The 24,705-nt window shown below is 31.9% G+C and overlaps 1 protein-coding gene across 1 annotated transcript in view; it reads right to left on the reverse strand.

Annotated features, from left to right (window-relative positions):
- Window positions 1-22,995, reverse strand: part of LOC115879014 (glutamate receptor ionotropic, kainate 2) — a 409,701-nt gene extending 386,706 nt beyond the window's left edge. Inside the window, exon 1 of the mRNA XM_030895645.1 lies at window positions 22,901-22,995. Coding sequence (XP_030751505.1) covers window positions 22,901-22,994 — 94 coding nt within the window. The 5' untranslated portion in view covers window position 22,995. The remainder of the gene's footprint in view (window positions 1-22,900) is intronic.
- Window positions 22,996-24,705: the final 1,710 nt, after the last annotated feature.

A 24,705-nucleotide genomic window follows, 5' to 3' on the forward strand; every position in this document is an offset into this window, starting at 1 on the left:
TGTAGAGGTTCGATAAGAAGGGATTTTTCGAAATTCCAGTTCCAAGAGGGTGAAACCACCCCTCAAATATTACAATATTTTTTATTTAAAAAACGGTCAAGTTTCCGAAAAAAACGCTTAAACACGTATATTTTATTTTGTTTTTTTACATATTTTAACGTTTTTTAAAACTGTATACAGGGTGTTTCAAAAAATCTGGTCATTGATTAATCACGATCCTGCTTAAAGCGCTTGACGTAAAAAGCCGATTTTTGGAAAACAGATTGACTTAAGGATGTAGAGGTTCGATAAGAAGGGATTTTTCGAAACTCGAATTCTAAGGGGGTGAAACTATCCCTCAAATATTAAAATATTTTTTATTTAAAAACCGGTGAGTTTTTCGGAAAAACTCTTAAACTTGTATATTTTATTTTGTTTTTTACATGTTTTAAGATTTTTTATAAATTTATACAGCTTCATAAAATATGATCATTGAGTAATCACGATTCTGCTTAAACTGCTTGACGATTAAAACTGATTTTTGGCAAACGGATTGACTGTGGGGTGTAGAGGTTCGATAAGGGGGGTTTCTCGAATCTCAAATTCGAAGAGAGTGAAAACGCCCCTCAAATATTACAATATTTTTTATTTAAAAAACGGTTAATCTTTCGGGAAAACGCTTGGACAAGCATAATTTATTTGGTTTTTTTTCATATTTTGAAATTTTTTAAAAAATCCTACAGGGTGTTCCAAAAAGTTGGGTCATTTCTTAACCACGATTCTGCTTAAACTACTTGACGTAAAAAGCTTATTTTTGGCAAACGGATTTTTCGAAAGTCAAATTCCAACGAACGAAGTCGCTGGTACACGCTAGTAGGTCTATAAGATCGCAGTAATGAACTCCCTCCTCTCACCATTCTACATCTACATCTAATATCTACGATGTTCAACTTTATTTGAAAGTCCATATATTCAATCTGTCTAAAACAAGCTATTAGATATCACACAGTCTAAAACAAGCTATTAGATATCACACAGGAAGATAAAAAAATATAGTTATTTACGTTTGTTATAAAATTGCTTAATTTTTTTTAATTTTAAATACAACCTTATACCGGGTGTTGCATCGTCGAGTAGCACATAGGAAATCCAATGTAAATTTTAATGAGGTCAATTATTGGCTTCCCTAATTATTTTAGAGAATAATTCTATTTAGGTTTATTGAAGACCACATTCAAAAGAATAACTTTAGATATTTTTGATTAGCCCGTTTACGATTTATCGCCGCCACCGATTTCTTTTTAAATATTTCTCCTTTCTTATGCCCTGTATTTACTTCTGAGCACCAGTCAAGGTAAAAGATAACTGTCAAATAAAGTTGTCATTTCAGAAATTTATCTATTTAATGCTTTATTATTATTATTATTAAAAACTCATACCTACATCGAAAATATTAGCCACGAATTAAACTACCGAAGAAAAAGTATTGATGATTAAATGGTATTATCAAGGAAATAGTTATCAAAAGGTGTCGGACATGTTTGCTGCTCTGTATCCGAATAGACCGATACCTGGATAATCTACAATCGCAAGGAATATCCAGAGATTTGAGACCAAAGGTACCCTAATTAATAACTGCAGATGTGAAATAAGGCAGGAACAAAGAGAAGATGCAAGAAATGATACCGACTTGGAAGTTTTATTGTGCGTGGAAGAGAACGATGGAAAGATCAGCACAAGGAAACTTTAGGATGAAATAGGAATAGATCACACTACAGCGTTTCGAATTTTGAAACGACATAAATACTATTCCTTCAAATATGAAAAGCACCAAGAGCTACGAGATGGGGACGAAATACGGCGGCAGGCGTTTTGTTTTGATATGATGGAAGGAGCAAACACGGATAGGGAATTTTTAAAAAACATATGTTTCACTGACGAATGCACGTTTACCTTAAATAATGAACCCAATGTTCAAAATTATCGATATTGGATCAAAGAAAATCAATACAGGTTTGTCGAAACAAAGACGCAATATCCACAGAAAGTAAATGTTTGGGCAGGCATATTCGGACACAATATTATCGGGCCTTTATCTTTAATTTCCTTCTTCATTTGTGCTACTTTTTCGGAATAGTGAAATGGACTCTTAACTTGGTTTGATTTCTATCACAAAATGTTACAAATATCACTAATCGATAATCTTCTAATTATCTTTTCGTAATAAAAAGAAAAAATTAAATAAATAATACTATGTTACTTGGAAGTACATAAAAACTTTCCTGGTTCTTGGAGTTGTCCAATTAGATGTTTCTTTGGGACGAAGAAAACTTTTTCTCTAAAAATTTGAGTTTTATCGTCAAGTTTTATGAGTTCGAGGCACCTTCGTCAATTTTTTGTTTCCTGTACGTCGGGAGTTTTGGAAGTTGTTTATGGTATGTAGGTGTATTAACAGTGAAATATTAGGGTGATTTGTGAAATCTAATAAGGTTTGTACAAAATATATGTATACCTCTTAAAAATTTGTTAAATTAATTTATACAGGGTGAGTTTCCTAGGATGTTCTCTATGGATATCTCGGAAACTACTGGAGATAGAGAGTCGGTTAAATGGGGAAAGAATTGCAGTTTTGTGGGATCATAAATATGCGCCTTTCAGATTTTTGAGAAAGTTCACGGCTTACTAGATATTTCGAAAAAAACAAATTTTGGCTGTTTTAAAAATTGTCCCTAATTCCATTATAATCTATTTTAGACAAAAAGTTTTCAGATAAAAGTTGTAGATAATCACACCCCTAATAAGTTTGTGTTCTCCGATTTTTTCTAAAACCTGTCATTTTTGACATACGACACAAACATATGTTTCTTTAAACGCGCCATTTTTTAAACTTTTCAGCGATATAAGCTATAATATGTTTTTTTTTCGAAAAATCACTGAGTTATAGCCAATTCTTATCATTTTAAAACAATTTTACTTAATTAGTCGTGGAAACAAGTTCAATCGTCGTTGCCCTCAGAAATGCAAAAAAAACAAAGAATTGCACAAAACTGCAATTCTTTCCCAAAATACAAAACTATACATAAAGAACAAAATAACGAACTGAAGACGCCTGATTTAGGTAAAACAACCACAAGACAAAGACAAAAAGACCGAAGTGCGGATAGATAGTTCTTTTGAATGTAAATTGGGAAACGATAGAAAATTCCTCGTTCCTCGCTCTAATTCCTTAGTGGATTTGCCGGATCCAGGCTCTCAATGAATAATCCAAGATAATATTTCAGCGAGTTTACATTCCAGATGCGGCGAGATAAAAGTTTAAGTAGTAAAGGGGTGGTATTAGTACGAGAAAATGTGTGTAGATAGGAAAAAGCAAGACGATGAAAAGCGTTGTAGAGCCGGGGAAATTTATAGTGATCGATTAAGATGTCTTGAATTTGCCTGGAACTGTATTTATTGAAAAAAAAATAATTCTTCTGGAATTTTTTTAAAGATTTTTTCTAATTTTATGTTGAGATTAGATAGATTTAAAAATAATAAAAGGAGATCTATTTTTGAATTATTGTTTTTTAATTGCTTCCTTTTTTGAAAATTTTTGTATTCCTTTTCATAACTTATTCGGGATTTAAATGGAAGTAGTTTGGATATGGCGTTTGTCGCCTCAGCCTGAATATCTTTTGGTAATGTAATTATTTCGTTTTGAGCCATTTCTGGCTCCAATTCAATCAGCAATCGACACGAAAGAGAATTAAAAAATATTGACTCAAAACTGACAAGTAAAGAGACAGCTTTATTTATTTGTCAAATTACATAGAAACCAACGTCAACCCAGCACAATATTTTTTCTACTCGTAATAAATTCGTTGAAATAATAATTTCTGAATATTTTTTAAAACGTAACTCGCTATGGAAAAAAATATTGTTTTATCCACGACGATAAAATTGCATTATCGTCTCCCGAAATTAATCCTAATCCACTCACACTTTTTTGAGCCACCCTATAGAAGTTAAAATATTTTCTTAAAATACATCCTAGTACATTCTTTAGGTTTGCACTTAAACAAAATTTCCAATTTTTTGATTCTAGGAGATAGAAATGCCCGACGCACTATTGCCGGACCCTGTATATAAGAAATTTACAAGGTTAGTTTTCTAAAGTTTCTACAGTACTGTGTCGACGTCTGTGCGAGAGGTACTGGGTTCGATATCTAGCCAGTGCGGTCGCTTTATTTATTTAAATAATAGTATATTACATACCGAGGAGGGTAAAAAGTGTTTCATTACTTTCGAGAGATTAACTAAATCTCGAGACAATAATGAAAACTTTCCTCCGAGGTTTGTATACCATTTTATTTACAACCACATCATTAATTAAAAAATAGGGACGGTATTTTATTTTGAAAAAATAAATAAATATGCGAAAATTTATCGTTTTCTGTTTTGGCATTTCCATATCTATAGTTACCGGTACCAGTGGCTGCTTTGAATAAGAAGACTAAGGAAGGAGCATATCAAAAATCTTAGGTACACCGCGATGGGCCTCAAATATGGCCGACTTAAATTCCGGTTTATCAGTGTCGTTCTAATTTTATTTAAAAAATGTAAAACTATGATGTAGGGTAGACGTGGGGTAGACTCAATAATTTGTTGTTTTATTTTACGTTGTGAATAAATGTTGGTAGTTATTAAAATTGTTATAAAAATATATAATTCTAATAAAAATAGATAAGTTATAATAAGTATTTATTAACACAAACATCCGATACGCTACTGAAGCAGGTAAGTCAAATTAACGTATCTAAATTCTTTTGACATCTAATCTTTGACAAGTAATAAATAAAAGCTAAAATGCAAGAAAAATATATAATTTAGTTAATTTAAGTGAATTTCATAAATGATCGGTTTACTACACGTATGTATATTATATAGTCACTTACTAGCGAAAAGTTGTTCCATTATTTCACTCAGTTTTTGCCGAGATCTACCGCACGCTACACAACCAACTATTTTAGAGTCTTTTTCGATAAATCGCGATAGTGTCACTGTTAATTTAAGTTCTGCCACAATTTCCATCTAGATTTACTACCTTTATACAACTATCAGTAGTAGAATAAATAATTAAAATAAGCTCCGTAAAGACTGACAAATCCACAAAATTTCAAATCAAATTCAAATGTGTCAAATGAATCGTCAAACAGAATTGTCAAGGATCCCCACCCTAGAGAGCTTTTATGGTGGCTTTTCCGCCCACCATGCATGAATACATGGATAGCATTATGCTCCTTCCTTAGTCTTCTTATTCAAAGAGTGGCTGTCATGGTACAAAGTAAACAAGGTATGATCGATAGCGGATCCAATTTCGTTCAGTTTGCGCATACCACCTGTGACGTCATACGCCATACAAAAGAATATCCATATTGTTCAATTGCCACTAATAAAAAAAGACCTAAAATAAGGAAGAACTAGGACATAACCCCAAAAGTTATGTCAAATCATCGAGCTTGACATTTGAAAAATTATTTTCACATTTATTGTGTCATCAGTTTGACAATTTGAAATTGGCGCGCGAAGCTTGCCGACTAATGGTGTCGTTTATCACCTGTGACGTAGTGACCAACCTGCGCAATATCATACCTAGTATTCTTTGTATCATGAGTGACTGTTATGGCGCAAACCTCCAACAGAAAAACAAACAACTAAGTGACAGTTTCGAATTTCTCGTTCGTTTTTTCGAATTTATATAACATAGAAAGCCAGAATGTTGTCGGAAAGTTCTGATAATGAAGACTACTTTAATATTGGTACTCCACCAGAACTTACAGAAGCTGCAAAAAGAGCAGAAGCCAGTTTACTTCCAGAGAAAAGTAGGGGGCAATATGAAATAGAATTGAAAGTATACGAAAAATGGTGTGCCGAAAGAAATGCTAAAAATATTGCTTTGGAGACAGTCTTGGTGGCATATTTTAGTGACATAGCAAGGCAGAAAAAGCCATTTACTCTTTGGGCTACGTACAGCATGATACTAGAATTAATCGAAAAGACTGACATATCAAAATATCACAAACTCGTCGCTTTTTTAAAACGCCAGAATGTAGGTTTTAAGCCAAAGAAGTCTAGCATTTTTACCAGCCAAAAATAAATGTATTAAAATCTCCAATTATTATTGTTAATCTTCTTGTTTATTTTTGTTGATGTTAGATAAGTATTTAATAAAGATATTACAAGAATATTTTGCTTAATTAAATGAGGCGAGAAATAAGAAAAACCGAGTGAGAGAAATGGATGGATGGAAGAAGAAGAATTTTTTAAACCATGAAATACTTTATTCTCAAGGAAAATAAGGATAACACATTCATAAATATACAATTAAAACTCTAGCCTGTATCTTGAAAAAATATCCGTAAAGGTTGAGAGATAAAAATGTCAGAGATAATCAACTTCTCGGTAGAGAAGCCGAGAATTCGGTAAACTTTGAGTAACTTTGTTAGGAAAAGGGAATATTTTCGTTAATTAAAACAAAACGACGTCACATCCTCCCTCCTCCTCTCAGGTCTTTGACCCTCCTCACCCTAACGCAAGCGCAAGTTATGTTTTTATAAAAGTAATTAAATAGAAAAGAATTCTTGTTTTTCATCATAATTTCTTTCTTTCGCCTAAAGTTTTAATTAGCGTCATTTTACAGAAATATCTTTATTTAATTACATATTTTGTTATTAGAATTTGGAAATATCTTGGGATTATTAGTAGTTCTGGTGTTTCCCCATTGAGCTTTAACCCCATTATAGACTTGATGAGCAAAGACAGAAAGACAGTCAAAGCTGTAGTGGGTCTACTAACGTAAACTAGTCTTTTTTTAGTTCCTCTAGTTCCTCTAGGTCCGGATCCGGTAACATACGACTGGCACTACCCACTCCATATTAAAATCCATAAAAAATAGCTTTGTGTAATAGATTATTAACATTATAAAAAGAAACTAAAAAAATTACTTAAACAATCAACTGACTTTTATTCTCTTCTTATCACAGAGCTCAGAATTCAATTTTTCTCGGTAATTCCTTTTCTACTGCTATTTCTCCCGAAGCAATTTTATATATATTTATCGTTGGAATTATTCTGGACATTTAAAAATGGTCTTTCGATTTGCTTTCAATGAATCGAAGCAATATTTCCCTTAAATTGCACTGGGGCAGATAGTGGCCGTTGCAATGCTTTTCTTCGGGAAGTCGATCTTTAAAACCAGCGGCAAAATAATATAAATCGATTGGTATAGCGGACGGAAAGTTAAATAAATGGCAACAGAAGAGGACACGAATGATTTTTAACCGCAAAATGCTATTATAGTAATGACCTGAAGAGATAGATCGCTGAAAAGATCTTTTTTCAGTAAACCTCTTCAATATATAATTATTTTTGCTTATATTGAAACGACTACTAATAATATATAAATAATACTACTAAGGTTTAATAGTTATTTTTTATACAAGACAATAAAGTATTTTATCGTCGACCGAAAAGCTTAATTCAGGAGCGATGAAATATATTGTGCTGGGTTGGCGTCCATGTAATTTGACAAATAAATAAAGCTGCCTCTTTAGTTGTCAGCAGGGGGGTGACATTGAAATAGGAAAATTGGAAACAGTCATTAGTGTCATTCCTGTCATCTCCTGACGACAAATAACTATTCTCTAACTTCACAATTTAGAATTGACAGATTCCAGAGACAACTTCAGATTTGTTCTAGAACAAATTTCGACGCCATTTTAATTCTCTCCGTTTAGTTTTGTTTTGTAAATTCAATTTGATATTTCGGCAGAAATTTATAAATATAGAGGTAATAAAGGATATAAAATATATATTAGATGAAAAATCCTGGAGAAAAAGACGTTTCTGCAGTGCTAGGTATGTCCCGAGTAAATTAAAAATAGGTAGTTAATAAACACTATTTCTGTATTTTTTAGATGCAAGAAAATGATGATCGGCGATTTTTTTTGAAAATAGATACAATTTACAGCAAGGTAAGATCATTTTTAACTATAGCCAACATTAGTTATCTCCAGTATGTGCGATTTATTGTCAATAATGCAATAAATCTGACTGATAAAATCTGATTGTTATCCGACTAAAAGTCTCTTTTTGCTTCTTTTTGATTTATAATCCATATATATATAATATACCTATTGATATTTTTACTTTGTTAATTTTAGTATAAAAATATTTGTTTTTCGGTTTTCAGGTTTTTGTATAAGGCTCCCGTTTTCATGTTCTTGTCTCCGTTTTCTGTCCCTGATGGCTGTGAATACGTGTAGCTATTTACAAATTACTATAAGTCATGCTTATACCTTACTAATTTACCTTAAAATTGCATATAATTAAGTAATTGCTGTAGAAATGATTCAATTCTTTATTTTTTATATTTATTTAGTCACGTTGTCTCATATTTCAAATAAATATGTTTGAATAAAATTTTATTTTGTTTTATTTATGATAAGAAAGAGTACAGAATACATTTAAACTGAAAGAGGGCCCGCCATTGAATAACCGGAAACGGAAATAAAAACGAAGTCATCATGTCAACCTGTCAATTGGAAAATTCGTTCTCCAGACGACAACGAAGGCTTTCGGTTGAAACAACCATCTTTCGACATATAAGACATTTTCCAACAAGTTTCACACAAAAAACTTTTGATATCACTCATCGCTTTAACTACTTATTGTCACATTTTTGTTGATATCATAAATGGCTTAATTTTAATTACTGAAAAATCGGGAAAGAAAGACAAAACATTTTCTTTAAACAAGTTATATATTTTAATTATCTACGGTTGAAAAATCTATTCGTTAAAAGCCTCTTTTCCTTGGCAAATTAATTAAAAACAAACCCGAATCAAAGTGGTATTCTTTTATTTTGCCGTCAAAAGAAAAAGAAAAAAAGGGAAGAATTCCAATTGGAAGCTGACAGTTTTACTCTAACGAAAATGTCAAAGGAAATTCTGTGGGTTTTGCTGGCGTTGCAGTTGGAAGCTGTTACGTAAATTAATTAAAACTGAAATCTTAGCTCTGCAATTCTTACGCTAACTGAATCCTGTTGCTCTTGTTAGTTTTATTGTTCAAAAATAAGTAGATATAATCAAGATACATATACTGAGGGCTGGCAAAGGTTAGTCTTGGGTCGAGATTTCCGTATGTAAGAAGAGTACAATGCGTTTATAATGTACTGAACAAAGAGAGGACAGTAAACACGTTGCCAAACGTATGAAATAAACCGAGAAACTGTGCACATCGCTAAGAGACGTGTGGAAGGGGATATAGCAGATTTGTCGCAGTTGACCGGTCGACCCAATCAATACCTCTGTCAGTACTTAAAGTTCTAGGGAAAGGTGTACCTTATGCTCTCAGCTTCACGATTTAGTTACGTCTCGTGATACTTAATTTGTTTATTTATTAACGAGTCGGTTGTAATTTTCCTTTTAGCTTGAATTTTTTTAAGTGCAAGCTAGAAACACTTGCATTTTTGGTAAAAATAAATGGAATTGAGTGGGTGTTCGATAGTGGTCGCGCTATTAGAACTCTGAATTCAAAAATCGATATCCCGAAATCTATTAGAAATAATAGATTGTAATTTTTTTCAAGAACTTTGTTAATATTTCTGCTGTATTTTCTTTGTAGACAGTATGTGAAAATCTTTATCAATAAAAAAATTACACGATTGCTGAAAATTGCTATGCCCTAAAAGTAAATGGATGGTTTTGTTTACAATTTATTACGATTACTGATGTTTTCTCGTTATAAAAAAAATGACACCCTAACGATATCCTTATAATTCCATTTCAGATGCTCAGAAACATGTCTAATGATTTTATCTAGTTACCTCTTGAAAAAAAAGTCTTTTAAAAATAAGCGGTTTGCGATCGCGATTTTACTTTGCTTGATTGGGAAAGGCGTATCGGCAACGCCGCAACACCACAACGTCGCACGTCGCGTCGGTCGGTCGCATTTCTCTCACTCCGACTTAATAAGATCCCTATGCGATTTACTTCCACACATGTAAATGCAGACCCAAAAGTAACAGTTGCCAGCACGGTATAATTAATATGCTACAAAGGATTGCGTGATGTCACGTGACTAGTTTTGTACAGGGTGTCAATTTTCATGTGTTTTACGGGGTTATAATGACATGAATGTGTGAAAATCTCCCTTTCTTATGTAATTTTACATTCCCAATGTAATTTTACATTGGTGGAACATCTAGACCCTTAAATGTTCGAATTAAAAAACATAAAAATTATTTAGGAAAGGGAGATTTTTCATATAGGATTTCTTGGAGAGATGAATCCGTCACATAGATATAGACATTTTTTATATGTTTAATAACCTAACCTAACCAGTATATTTTTACTATTCATTCCTATATTTTTTTCATAAAACTTTTTATCTGACAAAAGTGTTTGTCGTTATTCGAGGTTTCAAGTACTCAATCGTGAAAAAAAAATCGGGAAAAATCATTTGGAAAAGTGCTTTTCTATAACAAAAGCGCGGATTTCCACGTTGGAAATCCCATTTTCACCCTATAAATATAATTAAAACGTTGGAGCCTCAGAGGAAAACGCCTGATTGTGTGAATTTTCCGGGAACACTTTCCCGCAAATTACAACCGTTAAAAGGAAAACTAGAAACAAGGAATCGATTCGTACTAACAATCGCTATTTTGTAGCGTTCGTACTTTTTCTTAATTAAGAAAAATTATTGATTTTCTATAAATGAAATTTATTTCTTTATTATTCTCTAAAATAATTTTATATTTGTATAGAATTTTGAATTGAGGCTATTTGGCAACAAAAAAAATATTATTCTTATTAGGTAACAGGGCATCGATTAAATACATGTTGGAAATAAAGGGGGGGGAAGAGACTATACAGGATGGCAAAAAGTTATTAATCTTTAAACCAGTTTAAAAATATGTAGGTGGTGCCCTCTACATGTAGGAGTTATATTGACATCAAAATCAAATTTCTCATGTCAGAAAACTCCCAAATACCAATTTTCATGCAAATATTAACGTTACTTCAGAAATTATTTGGAAAAAATCAAAATAAAAATGAAACTACTACACCCTGTATCTCCGAAACTAAGCATTTTAGAACATACATTTATATACAAACTTTTTTACTTATTTTCATCTTCAGAATATGCTTCAGAAGTTTCCGGAATACAGTTTGGATCACCCTGTAGAATGAATGTTCCCTATTAATTTCAGTGGTTCCATTTTTTTGTTGGAAAAAAAATTATTTACAATTACATTTTACAAAAATAAATATAGAGAATTTTTTCAAGAAGTGTATTTCTTGTTAGTATTCTCAAAGTCAATGGTTTATATCCATCCACGACCCTTAAATCCCTAATTTAATTAATCCCCTCACTTTTATTATGCCCTTTGTATCTCTAAGGGCGGGAGTGATTTCTGCAAGGCGCTATTTTGTCGAGATAACCGACGACACGACGGCGTAACTGTAAAATATCCCGGAAACTGTCATAAGGGCCGGACTAAATCGAGCGGAAGGGCAATCGTTGCAAAGGACGGGTTGTTCCGCCTGTTAAAACTCAGGGTTATGTTTATATAATGTCTTTTAGGGCAATACAGAATTTTCTTTTAGTGGAAAATAACGTCGGAGTTTTCCTTTAGGAGCTGGATTAAAACGGCCATAGGAAAATTACATTTCCTACATTATATTTACGTTTTTTTGGGATTTCAAACATTTTTGTTTAAAAAATATTATTCTTATTAGGATGTAATGAAATTATATCTATCCTAAATTGTGAGCTGGTAATTTTTTTCATAATTTTTGTTTTTATGATTAGCACTTGTTTCAAAATCTGGACACCGGAAATGATAAGAGACAGAAAAAAGGTCAAATTATAGTTACTAAGGTTGCTGATTTCGAAAAAGAAGCATTTTTGTGTTGGCTTTTCCCACAATACTCTCTAAAACAATATTAAAGAGGAGTGGAGGTAACGCATCTCCCTGTTCGAGATCACTGTTGATTATAAAGTCGATTTTCAATCATTTGTATACATAATATTATAGTTTTGAATATGTTAACTATTTTATTTTTTAAGCTTTAAATTGAAACTGAATTATTCAGTTCATGCAATTTCTCGTTTCAAATTACCCATTAATTAAATTGGCATAAAATAACAAACGTAACAAACCATTTAATGAAGTGCGCTTTCGTTTTAGCATTCAATTAATGCCTTAATGACTAATGATCGACATTAACTTTTCATTATTTTCGGGCCTTCGACCGTTAGTGGTCAGACGTATCGTTTTAAATGACCAGTAATTCGATAATTAAATTCAATTTAGTTCAATTTGCTGTATTTTTAGAGCTTTATTTCGTATAATTAAAAAATAAATCATTTTTAATGGTTACCTGATTATTTTTAAGCACTTTTTATGCGGGGTGTCAAAAAACAGTGTGTCTAACTTCGATGGATAAATAAATAAATGCCTTTATTGTCGAAAAATTTTCCAATTTGTAGACAAAGGTAAAGTAAACAAACAAAAGAGAATATAAAACAAGTATACAAATTACATTGTCAGTCTTGTTGTTTAAAATAAACATTTATAAATGTTTACAATGTCAAAGAATAAAAAAATTAAAATAAAATTCAAAAATATTTAGTAACTTTATAGTAAATATAGTAATAGCAAATATTAAACCAGTGTTTACAAGATCAAATTCGACTATCAATATGTAAGTCATTTACGGCGTAGAAATCCTTGTCTAGTAAATAAGATTTCAATGCTTTGCGAAATGAAGAAAATGATGTTATGGATTTGATTTCAAATAGCAAGTGATTGTGCATTTTTTCTTTCGAGTTTTATAATATTGAAATTTTAACTAACTCTGAGCGTGGGGTGGGTAGATAAAGATCTTGCTCCGCTTTCCTGAATGGATAAGTATGAGATGGCCTTTCTAGAGAAGCTGATACATGCTTACGTATCAGGCAAACGGATTCAAATATAAATTAGGAAGAGTTATTATTTTTAATGAATGAATATCAAACAGCTCTCTTCTGGAGCTCGAAAATGCAGTCAATTGTTGATTCTACAGATAAAAATAAAAAAAGTTCCTATAAACGTATGCCCTAAAATGCTTCACGAAGAAGTTACAGCTCTCGAAAGGTTAAATAAAAATAATATTTTCTGTTTATTTTTGAGAATATTGCTAAACCGTTTCTCCTGAAATTTAATACTTTTACACACATTTTAATGCCAAAGCGAATGGCGATTTTCAAAAATTCTGTAACAGCCCTGAAAGGGTACTACATCCATATTTACTTCATATAAATCATGGAAAATCGTGTGAATCTGATAAGAGCATGGATGTTTGGCTGTAATAGATATAATTTGATTTATGATCTGTGAAAAATATAATCAAACAGCCTCCTACAAGTATTAGAGTAAAATGTATGAAAGTTTTAGAACAATACGGCATACAAGTGCGTATAAAAAGGTCTAAGACACTCGAAGAAATTTCTCAGAACTTACGACAGAGAAAAATCAAAATTTTTTCTGGATTTAAGATCAATCTTCGGACTATCACGGGGTTTTTAAACAATTGGGAATTTTTGAAAAAAATTCAAAATTTCTCAATTTTCAAAAATAATGTTCTCAAAAAAACACATAATCGTATTTCTGGGGTCGAAATATACCACCCTTAACATTTTAAAGTAATAAATAGTTAAAAAATGAGTATGGCTTTTATATAATTCTCATATACTTCGACAAATCTTTTTATACAAGTCTTTTTATAAGTGCGAATCATTATTTGCACTTATTTCAGACTCTCCCATTTTCTAACTATTTTTTACTTTCAAATGTCAAATTTAACACATACCCAAGAACGGCTAGTTAAATTTTATTATGCGATATTTAATATTACTCAAATAAAAACACCAAACTCAAATTTCACTTAAATTAGTTAATAAAAAATATGCCATACGATCTGCGCGACACCATATATTTTTAAATTATACACTATCTTTAATTTCACTTAATAATTAATGAGTTTCATGCCCTTGTCTGGACAAACACGAATTCAATGTCGGTAAACACTTAAAACCACGACAAATACAATCACGCATTATTGACGCAATATAATTTATAGTCTTGCTAAATAGTATAAAACGAAATAACACAAAACGCCTCTAGATAAAACGAAGACGCGAACCAGATAATTAATTATTAAATTTGTTATTTAGTTGTTTGCCTTTAATCTTCATTTTGAAAGCGTCTGAGGCCAGATGGAGTAAAACGTTAATCATTTCGGGCAATCGAAAGAGTAAAGAAAGAACGAAGAAGTTTGGACAGTTACGGTTCTTGGAAGTGTTTACACTGGTTTTCTGAACGTTTATCTTTGTCCACGAGGGTAAAAAATGAGGAAAAATATCTTAATAATACAAAAAAGGATCTTTTTTGATTTATTAATTTACTTTTTTGGCATCAAATAATATTTTATTTTGAATTAATTCTCATTGAAATATTTGTAAGAATACCAAATTTTAGAGAAAACTGTCCACCAATGTTCTTAAAAATAAGCAAAATATATTATTTCTATCTACCCTTTAGAGCGCTGTAACTTTCCCAGAGAGCATTTTGGGTTTATAGGAACTTTTTGGTTCAATTTTATCTGTAGAATCAACCACTGAAGTTTGGTTTAACTTTTTTTATTACCCTGTCTAAGGAAAATTAAATAAAACCCAAATTTAAAGTAACAATAGATGTTGTCAGGTTACTAAAGCTCGTTTAAAAATTACTTGTTGCTTAAATTAAGCTACACAGTTTGGCTTAAACGATTTTAGATACATTTTGTTGTGGATTATACTCATCTCTTTTAAATATATGAACTTCAAATTCTTCGTATTAAAAAATTACATGTATATATTTTATTCTCTCTACATACTATATCTTCATTTTGTGGTCCATTTGTTGTATCCACTACATTTTTTAAGTCTTTCTATGTTATTTTCAGCATATTTCATTCAATCAAGCATTGTGTGACCTGCAGTTTCCTTATAATAACAGTTTTAAGTGTCCAGAGTAGTCCAGTCCAAAGTGTCCAATCCAAAGTACCATTCTAGATTTGAACATGATTAATACACCATTGTATTAATACACATATTGTGCTGAATTGGCGTTGGTTTCTATGTAATTTGACAAATAAATAAAGCTGCCTCTTTAGTTGTCAGTTTTGGGTCAATATTCTTTTTCGTGTCGATTGCTGATTGAATTGGAGCCAGAAATGGCTCAAAACGAAATAAATAAATTACCAACAGATATTTAGGCTGAGGCGACAAACACCATATCCAAACTACTTCCATTTAAATCCCGAATAACTTATGAAAAGAAATACAAAAATTTTCAAAAATAAAAGCAATTAAAAAACGTGCGAGAAGAAATAAAGTTTTTAACCTATCCTCGCTGTTAAAGTATCATTTAATCTTAAGCTTGCCCAGCAGTTAAAAGACCATACCATAACTTGGTATACTGATGCTTCCAAAACCAATACGGGAACAGGGATCGGAGTGTTTGGGCCGAGAGCTAAATACTCCGAACCAATGGGCACTTACCCTAGTATCCTACAGGCAGAAATCTACGCTATCGAAAGATGCGTACAACTTATCTTAGATAGGAACTATCGGAAACAAAAATATCCATCTTGTCTGATAGTCAAGCAGCGTTAAAAGCGATCAACTCAGTATCAATCAATTCGAAATTGGTCAAAGAATGCATAGAGAAGCTGAATAAATTAGGCAAAAGAAAACAAGTCCTCCTACTCTGGGTGCCTGCTCACCAAGGGATAGAAGGCAATGAAAAAGCAAATAATCTAGCTGGGAAAGGAGCGAACACTCCACTAACTGGACCAGAACCGTTCTGCTTTCCCAGTGGTAACCAACTCAAGGCGGAACTCAAGAACTTGGAAGATTCCATCCGCAACCTGGAATGGAAATCTTGCAACGGTCTAAGACGCTCGAAGAATTTTCTGAGGGCTTATGATCAAGAAAAATCACAGATCTTCCTGGGTTTAAGTAAGAACAATCTTCGGATTGTCACGGGGTTTTTAACAGGACACTGTCTCCTCAATGAACACCTCAGTAGATTGAAACTAAGAAGAAACGGCGAATGCAGATTCTGTGGGGAAGATGGGGAAACACCAGTACACCTCATCACTGAGTGCGCCGAGACGACAACCATTCGTGCCATGAATTTTGGTACGACTGATATTGGAGATGGAGAACTACCCTCTATAAAACCGTCCCAGATACTGGCTTTTGTCAAAGCCCTGGGACTGTATGATGAGTTATGACTCAAGAAAGGGGGACACAATGGATCTGTAAGGTCGCAGTGATTAACCCCCCTCCCACTCATTCTAAATTCTAAAAAAAAATCTACCCTTGCGGTTAAAGTACTATTTTATGTACTATTTTTGATAGATATAAGGCAATTTTAAGAGTTGCTATGGAAAAAAATATGTTAAACATGTATATTATGCTGTTTTAGTTTTTCTTTTATAAAGTTGTATAAGTAAATTTTCTGATCTGATAAAACTAAAATCTGATTGAATAAAGCAGAAACTTTAAAGATACAACTTAAGAAAAGAGAACAGCTTATTCCAAAGTCGGATCCATGAGGATCTTTGTCTTTCCTTGATTGCATTAGACGGAACAATGAATTATAATAATGTTATGAATATGTAACAGTACAAATCTGCTGTATTATTTCGAGGAGTAGCAACTTACTCATTAAGAAACATGGCACAATTTAAACCAGACAAAAGAAAAACACAAAATGTAAAATAAAGCAGGGTGTTGGTTAATGACTTGGTAATATTTATGAAAAAAAACTCACAATAATTCTGTTATATAAATTTGATAAACGTCTTTTTTTCCATAGCAACTGTTAAAATTGCCTTATATCTATCAAAAATAGTAGATAAAATAGTACTTTAACCGCAAAGGTGATTAAATGATACTTTAACATCGAGGATAGGTTAAAATAAAAAAAAAATTCTTCTCGCACGTTTTTTAATTGCTTCCATTTCTGAAAATTGTTGTATTCCTTTTCATAAGTTATTCGGGATTTATTCGTTTGTCGCCTCAGCCTGAATATCTGTTGGTAATTTACTTATTTCGTTTTGAGCCATTTCTGGCTCCAATTCAATGAGCAATCGACACGAAAGAGAATAAAAAAATATTGACTCAAAACTGACAACTAAAGAGACAGCTTTATTTATTTGTCAAATTACATAGAAACCAACGCCAACCAGATGCAGATTTTGCATTTTGATTTGCAAAATGCATTACCCAAAATCTCTATTGTATTTTATGATAGTTACCTATAAAGGTGGAGAGAATCATGGCATCTTAATTCCCGTTAATAAAGTCCCAAGGAAATCATGGTTCTATTTATAGTTAACGTAACAAAGGCTATATAAGCTTTTATTAATTATTAAGAAATAAATAAATTATTAGCTTGTTCTGTCACTTAATTATCTAAAATTTTCTAATTATTTTTGCTAAAAATAAAGCCCAAAGCTGCCTTTTATTACCTTGTTTGTTCTTATTGTCCGTTTTTTTTTCAAAAAAAGGCCAAAGAAAAACAAGAGAAAGAAATGGCCGGCTATTATTTATTTAGGATTGAGATGTTTATTTTAAGGACCGTAAAATGAGGAAGGGAGGTTTTATCAAATTCGAAACGAGGTCAACGGGGAATATACACACGCGAATTAAGAATAACAAAGATATAAATTCTGTGTTGTTTTTGAATTGTTATACTGCCCTGATTTAATGTATTTTAATTTTAAATTCAGTAAGTCAACAGAATCTTGCTTTCATAAATGTATATTATAAATAAATTTTTTTAATATATTTTTTAGCTTTTTTAAGTCAAAAAAATGTACTTCCTGCAGTGTTAGTAAGATAAAACTCTAATTCAACGCAGTACACCAAAAACACTTTACTTTTCAAGACTGGACGCGCGTTTTGCAACAGCATCAGCAGATGACTAACTAAAACTCGTTACTTTAGTTTTTTAGAAAAAAAAGAACATTTTACACTTTATAAAAGTGATTTGTAAATACAAAATGGATTTGCCATTCAAAAGACTTAAGTCTGGGTACCTATCCTTGACATCGTTCGCAACTTTGCGTATAAGCATCACGTGTATTGTTATAAACAGGGTATCCCACGGGGGGGATAACAGGTATTAACCTATTTTATTGTTACAGTTTATATACACGTGATGCATATACGCAAAGTTTCGCATCACGTGTATTGTTATATGGCTTTTTCGGAGATGCGGATTTTCGGAAAGCAGAAACCTGCTTTCACTATGTTCGTACCCTAAGGCTTGGCCCGATCCTGTCATGTTAAGCCACACCCAAAATTCCAAACACACTTGCTTTGATTAAGGCTTGATTAAGGTTTGCAGAGCTTCAGCTCTTGCCATAAAATAGCGAACAATTTGTTACAAAACCATATAAATTATATATCACTGTAATCACAAAACTTCAATCTATTTTTGTATTGTAACGAAATTTTAAATTATGTCTTTACTTTCGAGAAAATTTAGTCCAAACATAAGGAATATTTTGTTGATGTTTGACCATCAAAATCTTAAAAATAAAAAAGTTGTCTAAAAATTTGCTACAATACGGATATAGTGTAATCCTTTATCTTTAATTTCCTTCTTCATTTATGTAAAAATACCTAGCCAGTTTTAAATAAAACGTTACATGCCGAACGCTTATTTTGCTACTTTTTCGAACTAGTAAAATAGACTTTCAAGCAAAAACTTTAAAAATTAGATAAAACTCCATTTTCTTTTACTCTCGCTCTCATCAAATTTATGTCCCCATCTTTTTTATTTCCTCTATATGGAAAGACGAAACTTTTGCGATTTTTCTTTTTCTCCATTATATTCGTATTAATGGAAAAAGGAAACTCGCCTCAACCTGGGTCAACAACAAAACCGAAAAACAAAAATTCAAATAGGTTGGAAAACGGTGGCCGGATACGTGACCTCAATCTTGAGCGCGTCCTCGAGTCAAAAAAGAAGAAGAAATTAAAAAGTAATTTGCGTTTAATGTACCTTTAACTCTATTGCTTTCTGTGCCCGGAATAATTTACTTTTCTATTTCGAAGCAATCCAGTTGCAGTTTGTATAATTTATTGTTTTTCTAGCAAGGGGTGCCTTTTTTGCCTAGATCCACTAGACTAAATAATCCCTAGAAACTAGAAAAGCATATAATAATATAAATATATAAGTAACATACGATCGAAAAAACGGTGTCAAAGACGGCTGGAGAACGTATTATAAATTAGACTAAATTATAGTTAAAATAATTAGATTAAAACATAGTCAAATGATGGTGATGAAATATTGATGATGGAAAAGAGAAAATGCTTGAAATATGTAAAAGCAATCCCAGGAGCCTTTACTCCTACCAAATGGTCTCCTAGAGCTGCAGGATTTGATATAAGGAGTGTCTACAGTATAACCGTACCTGCAAGGGATAAGGCGCTCATAAATACAGGTTTGAAATTTGAATTGCCTTCAGGATGCTATGGAAGAATAGCACCTAGATCAGGATTAGCTTCAAAAAATGGCATCAATGTTGGAGGTAGAATTTTATTTTTATAATTATTAATATGATAACTATTCATTTTAATTTTCTTCTACCTGGTGTTATCGATCATGATTATAGGGGAATTGTGATGGTTCTACTCTTCAACCATTCGAATGAAGACTTTCAAGTAAACGTTGGAGATCTTATAGATCAATTAATTTGTGAGCGTATACACTATCCTGAATTGGTTGAGGAAAAAGAACTTACCCATACAGAACGCAACACCAATGGTTTTGGATCAACAGGGCGATGATAAAAACCTAGCTCTAAGTGTTTTTTTTATATAACTTGCCTATAAATATTATTGTAATGAATATATTTATATATATATATATATATATATATATATATATATATATATATATATATATATATATATATATATATATATATATATATATATATATATATATATATATATATATATATATAAGCAGAAAGTAGTCTCGACTGACTAGTGAGAAAGAAAATCTGGGATTTAGTGGGGTTGCAGTCGGAAGGGTTTGACAAAGAATTAATACACTTTGTTAATTGTCAAGCTTTCGGAATTTATTTATTCCTTCCTCAGGACACTAAAATGGAAATACAAGTTAGACAATTGCTGTTATAAAAGTCAAGAATAAGACTTACTTAACGTGGTACAAGAAAATACCTTCATAAAAACTACATTAAACATGGTTTGTGTTGTGTTGTTTGTTTGTGTTGTGTTATATATATATATATATATATATATATATATATATATATATATATATATATATATATATATATATATATATATATATATATATATATATATATATATATATATATATATATATATATATATATATATATATATATATATATATATATATATATATATATATATATATATTAAGCCTATTAAGCCTATTAAAAAATTAGAAGTATTTATACTAGGGAAATCTTGACTGCGAGAAAAAAATAATATATACCCCTTCTTCTCAAATCGTTGTATAAAATGTAAAGATTATATTATTTTACTTTAGTATCCATAATAGTTAAGACAGATAGAGAGCGTGAAAATTTTCATTAATAAAAAAAATTAATAAGAATGGTAAATGCAAGTCTTCCGCAAGAAGTATCAGACGAGATTCGTAAATGGCGTGAATTTAAAAGATGTCCAGCATTCAATTACGAGTGTGGTAGATTGTTATCTGCATTTGACAATGCTGGGAAATTAACAGGCTCAGATTTAAAAAGGCTTACCGACAAATCTGATGTACCTGAATATGTGAAAACTGCAGTAAAACGGGACATTGATAATCGTCAAGCTGCACACTTACGTAACATATCTGAACATTTTTAATTTATGATTATAAATATATCAGTTTGTAATATTTAGCATCTGTAAAAAATAAACTGTTTTAAAAGATTTGTCTATGTGTGTTTTTCTGTTAATATCTCCAGTCTAGACTTGGTTGGTTAATACAACATTTAGTTTTAAGTAAACCATATAAAATTAGTACTCTTATTGATAACCTTTAACCTATTATGCATCATCACATAAAATAACAACGCAATATTTTTATTGATAATCTTTAACCTTTTAAACGTTATCACATACAACAACAACAAGGCATAAAAGTAAACAATATAAAATTAGTAGGTACTCTTATTGATAACCTTTAACCTATTATGCATCATCACATGCAATAACAATGCAATATTCTCATTGATAACCTTTAACCTTTTAAACGTTATCACACACAACAACAACAACATGACATTTTTGTAAATTTTAAGGAAATTTCTCGTCTATAGCACCCCAACCTATGTAACTCTTATAACATGGCATATATACAAACTCCCTAAATCTACTAATTTAGATCTGGCAAAGCAGCATTTCAGTACCCTCCTGCTTACCCTTAAAAACCTACCCTCACCCACCCCCAACAATTACATTAAGGCCCTTTTCAACAGCCTCTGGTAAATTTACAAGAACTACCCACACAAGAATTATTTCTTTTGAAATAACCTTCAAATTAATCAAGTTCAATACTTCTTCGGCTCATGGATCGATACTGATGGAAAACATGCCATCGAGTAAAAAGTGGTCTAGTATCCCGCTAGCTATACTACTAACGTCGCTGTTATAAATAAGCATTCGTCAAAAAATGAAATAAAATGTTTAAGTTGTTATTATTTACCACACTGTCTAATACACATACACAATTCAGTTTTTTTAGTATTTGGAGCAATTATTATATTAATCAACGCAAACAGTCAATTAATATAGTTTGAATACTGGAAAATAAACGAACTATGTCGACAATATTAGTATCTGTTCTTTTTAAAAATTTGTTAGATCTTTAAAAATAATCTAAATGTGGGGGAAAAGGGTGTTTAGACCTTATAATATCCATGGGTATATTATAAGGTCTAAATTATAAGAAAATGCATTTTCTACGAAAATTTGAAGAGATAGGTAAAAAATGGTGTAATACAATTTGATGGACAATTAAATTGTGCATCTGATTCTCAGAAAATATACAGGGTGTTCCGTTTAAATTAAACAAGTTATTGCCGTTTAAAGCTAGTAAATATTTAAAATAAATTTCTAGACAGTCTGTATAAGGTAGTATAATTTTTATTATTGCAACATAATAACTGATCAATAGATAAACTTAAGTAAATATTTAGTATTAAAAACTGTGATACCCTTGGAGAAATGAAGCCTTAAAATTTTGACTGCAATTTCACAAAATTGAAAATATTTTTCAAAAACGGTTTAAGTGTGATAAACGTTAATCAAATTTACCTTTATTTTTATCGTAGAAACTAAAAATGTAATAACATACAGGGTGTTCGATTTAAAAAAAATACAACTTTAATATTTTTTATTTATTTGGGAAAACAGATCTAACTTTCCTCGCCAACTTATTTTTGCAGATAGGACAAAATAGTTCAAAAAACAATCCGAAAATTGCTGAAAATTATAATGTCCTACTTACACATATTACCCCTTACCTAGACAAAATTTTGTAAAAATTGCACTTTCTTACTAACCATAACAGCTGCTCCCTCTAGCAAAAGTTCTAGGAACTTGAAAATAACTTCCAGGTATTTTTCTTGGCCTCTTTGGTAATACATTTTCCAAGGTACAGCCGAGAGCCATTCTTTGTAAAAAGCTTTTTTATTTGTATCCTTCTTTTGAGTTTTTATTGCTTTTTATTCAACTAGAGTCATATCAACCAAGATAATTACAAACTTACCTATTCTAATTACAGGAGGCAAAGCTGCCAAACCGCGCGTTATCCAAAACACCGCCACCATCAACCTCACTCCGTTCACAACGGCCGGCGGCATGTTTCCTCCACTCTCCCCTAACGTCTCCCCCTCACCACCCTAGTCTCCACGACTTCCCCTTGTTTTCCCCCTACCCACTCCAGGTCTATCCCAAAACAACAGACCTCTGCAACACTTAACTAAATATTTAGACGACGGGATTTGTTTAGTCGGTCTGTCAGTTACGTCACCGTTTGTTTGCGCTCGTGGTGCGCCATCTAGCGGCGAGGCGGTGTGTGCATTGGACTGCCGGTGTCCGGATGCAGTCGACCGTCCCCTAGCGAGACCGGCTTTGTGACAATAGTGGAGGCGGTTGAATTGGAGTCGTATCTGTAACAAACGAAATGCGATTAGGGGAAGGTTGTGTTTCTGTAATTAGATTTGTGTGATTATGCAGGAGAATCAAGGCGGTGTATATTACAAGGTGAAATAAACATAATAAAGATAGCAAAGGTATAATTTAGTATAAGAATAGTTGTAGCAATGACTAAAGAATACAAAGACTAATAACACCCAAGACCAAATTGATACCATATCAACAAACAGTGCACATATTTTTCTTAACTTAGCTGTTTGAATTTATATTTATATTTTTGAGAAATGTTTCGACTACATCTATGATGTATGTTTAATTATGAAAAAAACGTATTAAAATGTTAACAAAAGATACAAAACTAGTATCAACTGTGCTATACGTCGATACTATACTAAGGGCTGGTAAAGGTTAGTCTTGGGTCGAGATTTCCGTATGTAAAAACAGTACAATGCATTTATAATGTACTGAACAAAGAGAGGACAGTAAAAACGTTGCCAAACGTATGAAATAAACCGAGAAACTGTGCACATCGCTAAGAGACGTGGAAGGGGATATAGCAGATTGGTCGCAATTGACCGGGTCGACCCAATCAATACCTCTGTCAGTACTTAAAGTTCTAGGGAAAGGTGTACGTCATGCGTTCAGCTTCACGATCTAATTACGTCTCGTGATACTTGATTTGTTTATTTATTAATGAGTCGTTGTAATTTTCCCTATAGCTTGAATTTTTTTAAATCCAGGCTAGAAACACTTGCATTTTTGGTAAAAATAATTGGAATTGAGTAGGTGTTCGACAGTGGTCACGCTATTAGAACTCTGAATTCAAAAATCGATATCTCGAAATCTATTAGAAATAATAGATTGTAGTTTTTTCAAGAACTTTATTAATATTTCTGCTGTATTTTCTTTGTAGACAGTATGTGAAAATCTTTATCAATAAAAAATTACACGATTGCTGAAAATTGCTATGCTCTAAAAGTAAATGGATGGATTGTTTACAATTTTTGAATGGAAAAAACAACCTTATCAAATTTTTCTTATGTAAACATATTGTAAGATATCCAATCTTGAAAATAAAAAAAAGTTCCAATATCTAAAATGGTTCTTGAGTTATGGCGTGTTATGTGTTACCGATCAAACCAAACCAGACCAACTAATGACTCATTCGTTACAACCAAAAGAATGGCGTCTAACATCACAAATTCTGCTGCAGCCTCTTCTCTCAATTGAATTCCGCTACATATTCCAATATTTCTTCTCCGATTTTTATAGCATTGTTGTGATCCATCTTCCAAGAACTACAGAGGCAACCTTACGCGGTAACAGATCGACTAGATCTCAAATAAGTAAAAGAAACAGAAGAGAAGAACTTCTACTGACAAGAACATCCAGAAACCCTACAGGCCTCCGAACATC

The sequence above is a fragment of the Sitophilus oryzae genome, unplaced genomic scaffold (genome assembly GCF_002938485.1).
Source record: "Sitophilus oryzae breed Bouriz unplaced genomic scaffold, Soryzae_2.0 scaffold_154_pilon_pilon, whole genome shotgun sequence".
Lineage (NCBI taxonomy): Eukaryota > Metazoa > Arthropoda > Insecta > Coleoptera > Curculionidae > Sitophilus > Sitophilus oryzae.